This window comes from Frankliniella occidentalis, unplaced genomic scaffold (genome assembly GCF_000697945.3).
Source record: "Frankliniella occidentalis isolate FOCC.00 unplaced genomic scaffold, Focc_3.1 Scaffold27, whole genome shotgun sequence".
In the NCBI taxonomy this organism is placed as follows: Eukaryota; Metazoa; Arthropoda; class Insecta; order Thysanoptera; family Thripidae; genus Frankliniella; species Frankliniella occidentalis.
Genome location: NW_026267157.1, coordinates 1226277 through 1234106, shown reverse-complemented (window position 1 = coordinate 1234106; position 7830 = coordinate 1226277). Strand labels below are relative to the sequence as shown.

General features: G+C 54.0%; 2 protein-coding genes across 6 annotated transcripts in view; one reads left to right on the top strand and one right to left on the bottom strand.

Annotated features, from left to right (window-relative positions):
- The window catches only part of LOC113215787 (uncharacterized), a 72365-nt gene that overhangs the window by 48011 nt on the left and 16524 nt on the right, over window positions 1-7830 (top strand). The window lies entirely within an intron of this gene.
- LOC113215786 (balbiani ring protein 3-like) lies at window positions 4625-6973 on the bottom strand. Its single transcript, XM_026435449.2, has 5 exons — window positions 6654-6973; window positions 6086-6228; window positions 5715-6020; window positions 5339-5647; window positions 4625-5253 (listed from the first exon to the last, which is right to left on the bottom strand). Exons 1-5 carry the CDS (start codon window positions 6796-6798, stop codon window positions 4909-4911), a joined length of 1248 nt encoding a protein of 415 aa, XP_026291234.1. The 5' UTR covers window positions 6799-6973; the 3' UTR covers window positions 4625-4908.

Below are 7830 nucleotides of genomic sequence, written 5' to 3'. Positions count from 1 at the left end.
GCGGCCCGCCCCGCCACACAGCCGCCCTCAGAGAATTGGATAATAATGGGTAATCTGAATGCTGTTGAATAGTCGATGCGCTCCCGCCTCCGCGCGGCACGGGGGACGCGTAGCTCAGACTGACGAGGTTTTAAACACGTCACACACACCTTTCCGCCGCGCCTCCCCCAAAACGAGTCACAAAAATGCTTTTCGCTTATTTTGTGAGTCGTACAGCGTTGTAGCGAGAGATGCAGAGAACGACACCGGAAACCCGAGTGTGTGCAAGTAGCACGCTTGTTCCTGGGTGAACGCCATTCGTACACAAAGCTTGTGAATTACAAATAAAAATTCACACGGCAACCTCATTTAAGTGTATTTGGTAAATGGCACCTACAAGTGTGCGACATTCACACCATGTACGTTATCAGTGTAGGACTATTTTTTTTCCCCGCATTCAAGAACTAAAAGATGACGCGCTTTCTGCTGGGCCATCTTTTTGGCGGTGCACGTGGAGAGGTGTTTGCCGGGGTGATTCGCCCTCGGCTCGTTCTGACTGACAGTTTAATTCGGTCCGCGTCCGCCGCCGCTGACCGCCGCGGTGTCCGCCGCGGCCGCATAGGGAGGGAATCAACACACTGCCAAAAAACGCAAAGCAAAGATAAAAAAATAAAATAAAGAACGTATGCCAAAGCTGCCAAAACGCGCTATAATGAACGGCCTTATGGCCATGTATGGATAATAATTGTCAGCTCGCGAAAAAATAAAACAAACACGCAATTATTGGCACGCAAGCAGCGACGGTGTATAAACGATTTTCCCGCGAAACGTCCCACAATAAGGAAAGTAGTGAAACCTCTCTGCGTGGGTTCATTTTTCCTTATCCGGTATTCGCCCTGTCCGGCCCGTGCTCTCCAAGACGCCCCCCCCCCCCAACGGTCTGCCCGTAATTCAGAGCTAATTGACAGCCTACGCTACCGGCAATTCGATATTCCGGACGGCACACCGTGCCCCCACCCCTCTTCCTCCACACTCCCTTATACTATTTTTATTTATCCGGCTGTATTTTTATATATATATTTCTCATCCTGTCCTCGCGTTTAACAAGGGCCCCCTCTCGACGCCGCCGACACGCGAGCTAGCGACAGCTCTCACCGCCAACTACTTTACGGCGCGTCTTAAGTTCATTAAAAAGGAGAAAGAGAATCATTAAGGTGACCGTAAATAATGCCCGGGGAAGGTGTGTGCCGCTGGGCATAAGCTCTCCAGCCACTCCAGAAATGAGTCGGTATTTTTACTCCCCCTCCTCCCCTCGCGTATCGCGGTGGGCTGCCTACCTGTCAGGGGAACGCCCAATTTATTTTGCTCATGTTTCATCTTCTGCCGCAGCTCCTCTCTATCTCGTTCCACCTCCCCCTCCGGCCTCCACCCTCTCGTTCGCGCACTCTCAAATACCTCACCCTCCCCCCCTCTCTCTCTCTCCGCGGACCGACTCCCTTTTCGGTGATTTACTATCATTCAGTTTTCGGTTCTGATTTATCGACTTTCTCGACTCATCACCCCCGTGCTGCTACCTGCCCAACACACGTTCCCTATCTCCCCACCCCACCCGTTCTGCAGCCCTCTTCAAAATAAAGGCAGAAAAATGAATTATTGTTATTTTTTAAAATGTGTTTTTGTTATGCTGCGCTTTTTTTGACTTTCCGTTCAAGTTTGACTTGAATTTCACTTGTGAGGGTCACGGTAGGGCTGTGCGATATCTCGATATTTCGATGTCGATACGATATCATGTTGATATCGAGGGCTTCGATATGCTCCCGATATCGACATATCGTTATCGAGGCTCGATAATATCGAGGATATCGAGGCATATCGTGAGTATTGTAGCATATTTAAAGCACGATATACCTCGATATCGTGTTGTATCGCGCCATCGACAGGCTTCGATACCCACGATATGCCTCGATACCTCGATAATATCGAGCCTCGATGTATCGAGGCGATGCTCGATACCTGCCTAATATCGTATCGCGATATTAAAATCTGTATATCGCACAGCCCTAGGTCACGGGGTGGGAACGGGGGCGGAGCCGGGGGTGACGGGGATATACGCTGAGAGACGCAGAGAGACGAGGGGGGGGGCAACACTTAGGTGGATAAGGTGAGGTGGCGGGTGGCGGCCGAGGTTTAGTGGCGAGTTGTTAGAACGGCCCGGGGACACTTTATGTGGGGCTTAGGTAAGGGCTGACCCTGCTCCGGGGGTGAGCCAAGGTGAGGGTGGAGGAGGGGGGGGGGGCACCCCGACGTATAGGGGAGGCTCCCGGGGGTCGCGAGGATCCTTCCTGGGGAAGCACCGTGGGGCTGACGCTACTAAATAGCTGGAACGACAGGTGTACACTGCCCGGGGAAGAGAGAGAGAGAGAGAGAGAGAGAGAGAGGGAGAGGGGAGAATGCGCTGGTGGCCGCAGTGGGCTCTTCACAATGAAGCGCCTGGTAGGTAGGCCAGCCCGCGGCCCTCCGCCGTGTTGCGGCTCTGCCTAAGCCACAGGCGGGCGCGTCGCTCCGGCCGGCACCAGACGGTGACGATCTCTCTCTCTCTCTCTCTCTCTCTCTCTCTCTCTCTCTCTCTCTCTCTCTCTCTCGTGTCTCACTCTGTCTCTGTCTCTGCCTGTCCCTCTCTGTCTGTCTCTTTCTGTCTGTCTCTGTCTCTCTCTCTCTCTCTCGTGGCCGTGCGTCCTTTCGCATCGAAAGAGAGAGCCGCCGCCGACGACGACGAGAGAATCGAAAATCTAAATTAAAATCTAAATAGGAAGCGGCTGCTTGAGGAGCCTCGCGAGAGGTGACTTCGCGGCGCCCGTGACGGACTGCTACTCTGTGAAAAACGACTTAAACTGACTCAGAAAAAGAAGTTGACACACATGACAGCTACGAAAATGCAGCCAGCCTGCACAGTGTTTTTTTTCGTGACCGTTTTACCTGTTTGCTTCCATTAAGAAAAATATTCCCAATTTTTATAAACATTAGTATCATCATCTTCGACTTTGACTCCTGCCATACGCCCTCTCTCCCCTCTCTTTTCCACCGGCCGCCTCGAGGCGCAGGGGCGGCTCTCGCAGGTCCTCAAGTCCCCCTCCTCACTCAAGGGCCGCCGCGCAGGGCGGGGACCACGGAGACGAGCGCGCCTCTATTGACAGCGGAGTGAAATGAAACGAATTTACATCAACAGTTACCTAGCGCCAGGAGCGCTGTCGGGCGGCGGGGGCGGCGGGGGTGGCGGGGGCCCTCAAACTAATAATCCGACAAAAGGAAGGAAGGTAGCAGACGTCGCTGGGACATTATTATGTAGTCCTGGAAGGGGAAACTTTCCCTCTGCTCCCGTCCCCGGCCCGGCCGAGGTGTCCTGGAGACATTTAAGGAGTCTGTCAGGAAGGGGCGCTGGGGCGCTCGAGCCACTGGAGCCGGCGTGGAGCTGAAGGGGAATTGCTCTTCTTGGCGTGTTCTTCGTGTGTGCCTAAGGGGAGCGGGTCCGCGAGTAAATCTCTCTCTTTGTATTCATCGTAAGTAGGTTTTATTTTCCTTGTCCGCGGCGCGTGTTGCATCTCTCATTCACTCTCTCCCTCTCTCTTCGGGTGTGTGAATGCATCAGGCACGTGTGGGTAAGGTTAACAAGAAAGCAATGACGTCACCTTGCAAAAAAAAAAAAAAAAAACACAAAAAAAAACAATTTTTTGTATTACTACTTATTTTAATGTTTTCAAATTATAAAAACAGGTTAAGGTTAAGATTCTGATGATTCTACAGTCGCGCGGGTCGCTGGACAATGCGGTTGGCTGCGCGCGGAGAATCGCGGCTCGACTCTCCCACCTGGAGAGACGCTCTCCAGTGCCGCTGGAGACTCTGCTGGAGACTGGCACTCCAGCGCGGGCAGCGCGGGGAGCCAGCAAATGATGCCGCCTGGAGATTTATCGATGAGGAGGGTGGGGACACGAGAGAGGGAGAGAGAGAGGGGGGGGCGGAGGCTTGGCACGGTAGCTGAATAAAGATGTGGTTAGGGGGAAAATGAAGAGAGCATGACCAATCCATGAATTGGATTGAGTTCGTTTAGAGCGAAAGGTGAGAACGAGAAGGGGGATGTCGAGGGAGAGGGAAGGAGTGAGAGAGAGAGAGAGAGAGAGAGAGAGAGAGAGAGAGAACCAGGAGGTTGTTAGGCCCGTGGAGATTTATAGCGCGGAGGTGGCTGGATTTGCCGGCGCGTCCCGCCGCCGCCGACTCGCCGTGGAAACCTTGAAGAGCTTGGCTGGTCTGATTAGCCTGGGATCTCTGCTTACCGCCCCGCCCCGCCGCGAGGGTGTATCTGCGCTGGGGATCCTACAACCTCTCGGCTGTCCAGCGCCCCGCGCGTCCCAATGTCCCCTCTTCTTTGCTTCTGCTGCTCCCTCGCAAAGCTGTCGGGGTCTGGGGAGTGCGATCGCCATCGGCGACGTGCAGGGGACGGCAAACGCGCCCAATCATGTTCAGTCAGTATTTAATAACAATAATTCTACCCGAAATAAGAACGGACATTTCTTTTCTCCATTACATTGCAAGTTGAACCTTTAGGCGCTTCTTGCAAAATAGGAATATTTGAATTTAAAAAAGGTACAAATTATTGGCATCGGTTTTTTTTAACGTACATATCTGTTTAATGTACACATTTTTGTTTGACGAGCGCCATTTCCACCTACCAGCAGTGTCCCCAGGTTTGCTATAATCCTCTTAGAGGGCCGCTTGACCGGCCCTACCGGCAGAGGGAGAAGACAAACCCGCAACACTGATTATTCTCTATTACACCCAATGCAGGTGCGCACATATCGCACCCTTAAAATCTTACGAACGCCTCTCTTCATATAATGGACGCAGTGTTCATAATATGAAGATTGAATACAGTTCCTAACAGATAAAGTTGCAGTGCTGGATTATTTCGACTCTCTCCTCACTCTCGGGGATCTTTGGCGGGCGGCTCCGGGCGCACTCGCAGTGACACTTCTCAGATGCTATGCTGCACCGGTACACGCACTCTTTGCGCTTTGCTTTGTCGTTGAGTGTGTCGCAGTGTTTTAGACACTTTTTCATTTTAGTTTGGCACCCAAAATTGATCGTGCACTGCTTCACCGAGTCGTCTTCCATGTTGTCCGCGTTGATACCGAAGCAGCGGCACTCGCAGTTGTGCTGGCATCTCTCTTTGCATACCTTGTCGCCCTCGAGGCACTCGCTGCTGCAGCGCTTGTACTTGCACTGCAACACAAGGCGGACAGTCAGCGGCGAGGAGGGTGCCGGCCTGCCCTCGGGCCAGCCTCAGAGCACGCGCACGGGGACTCACCTGTTCTTTCGTCTTACACTCGCCCCACGCGCGCCATTCCGCCTCTGGTGCAGAGCGGCACACGCAGGAGCAGTCCAGCGACTCTAGATGACACTTGTCCCTGCACTCCTGGTCGATGCACTTCTCCGCACACGCCCTGTGTGCCGCCTCGCAGGACTGCGTGCCGATGAAGCACTCTTCCCACTCGCCGCTCAAGTCGCGCCGGGGATGGCCAGCGCACGCGCACTGACACTTCCTCTCGCACCTCTTGGCGCAGAGTTCGTCTGCTGGATCAGCTGCTGTGCACTCGCTGCAGGTTCTGTTGTGGCACTGCAACACGGGGCGGGTCAGTCAGCGTGGGGGAGGTGTCAGCCTGCCTCGAGGCACCGGGACTCACCTGGTCTCGCTCAAGGCATGCGTCCCAGCTGAGCTTCCATTGCGAGGCCGTTGCCTCTTGTACGCACTCGCACTCGCACTTGTAGTTGTCCAGCCAGCACTGGGCCTCGCACTCCTGCCCTCCGCAATCCTCCTTACACTGGCGGTACGTCTCATCGCACTTCGCCCTGAACCAGCACTCCGTATACAGGTCGTAGATCACACCGCCCCGCGGGTATCCGGCGCAGCTGCAGTCACAGTTCCGCCAGCACATGTTGTGGCAGAGGCTATCCTCCTTTCGGCAGCCGCAATCCTCCGCAATCAAGCACTGCAACACGGGTCAGTCAGCGGGGAGGCGGGCGGCGTCGGCCTGCCGCGGCCACAGAGACTCACCTGGGGCTTCCATTTACACTCTTCCCTCTTCTTCTTCTCCTCGGTGGCCGAGCGCCGCGATTGGTCGCGCCCGTCGGTCTGCTGGGCGGCGCTGTCCTCCTCCTCCACGGGGGAGCACGGCCCGGCGTGCTTCAGGGAGAGGCCTGCGCAGTTAAAGAAAGTATCGTTCGAGTGAGTGATCAAGGTTTCAGATCAAGCTGAAACTTTCAATGGACTTGCAATGAGGCATTTTACTGGTATAAAGAAGAGCAGGAAGAACAAAGCCAGATCATCACAAGCCTTCAATTGTTTTTCGGAAATCGTCTGCTAAAACAATTAAAACCAGTCAATTTCCGAAAAACAGTTGAAGGCTTGCGTGATGATTTGACTTGTTCTTCCTGATCTTCTTTATACCAATAAAATACCTCATTAAAACTGTGATACTGTACGACAATTGAGTTTCCAGGGTACTGGATGCATTGGTTTGTTTCGTTAGACGCGTAAAGTCGGAAAGATCACACACTATCAAACCTGTCACTCACTCTGACCTATGGCGCGGTCACGGCGAGGTAGTCGCCTCTAGACTCACCGGGCACAGCGGCGCACTGCAGGTTGCACTGGCTGGGGTACGTCACGAGGTCCGAGCCGCACACCTCGGAGGCGGCGGGCGCGGGCGGGCACGGACAGGCCAGGGCGAGCGGCAGGGCGGCGGCCAGCACCACGTAGATCAGCATCCTGGGCGGGGGATCAGACGAAGACCGGCAACGCGGAGCTCTTTTGTTTCTGGAGCAGGACGTGTTCAGTGCGCCCAAAACGTTCGGACAAGTCAGTCTCGTCCGTGTAGAGCGCTGTTTTCAAGCTGCTGCTGCGGCCGCTGAGTCGCGCTGCTGAGGACTGCCGACTGGTCGACTGGTCGACTGGTCTCCATCACGTTTGGAGCTCCGACACGTCGATGAGTTGGCGCGCACAAAGCACGGCGACTGGTACGGAAACGGAATACCCCACCCGGAAGGGTTTCCTCGACGATGTGACTACGTCAGGAATATGGCAGATGCGTTAGGAATCAGTAAGGGAGACTGGCACATGGACTGATAACCCGGGCTGGTTTCGGCAAGGAGTCAAGGGCGTCTGGAAACCAATCAGGATTGACGCCTATTGTATGAGGAGCTTCCGCACGGCAATGCGTTATCAGCCCGGGCGTCTGGTACAGAAGCTGATAGGGCCCGAATGAATTTCCTCCAAGAGCCGAGGGGGTCAGGAACGTGGCACGTGGCACATATGACACATGCGTTGGAAATCACACCGAGAAAATGTACAGTTCTCGAGTTTACAATGTTCCTGTGATAGTTTTGTTCCTGGGTGGGTTGGGTATTATTTCGCTCCGTTGTCCGGTGTGTTCCGCCCTGGAAAAAATCGCGGGCTTTGTGATGATGAAATTGTTCTGACCGAACACAATGTATAATGTGAGTTTGAAGGAAATAATGACACACGCCGGTCGCCCGCTCTGTGCTGTAGATAGCTATGAAAGGGGGAGGGGGGCTTTCCCTTCTGGTAGAGCCAGTTTTTAGAGTGGACTGTCTAAAAACGATCCATGACTGAAAAAAATGTTCAGTTAAAATTTAAAAGACCACACATATGTACAAACACGCGCACGCACCTCAAACGTTATTGAGAGGCGTACGGTTTCAGCAACCACTTTTCCGACCACAATCCGAGAACACCTTTCCGTTCCGTTTCCTCGGTGTTGCCCTGACCTCCTCCCCCCC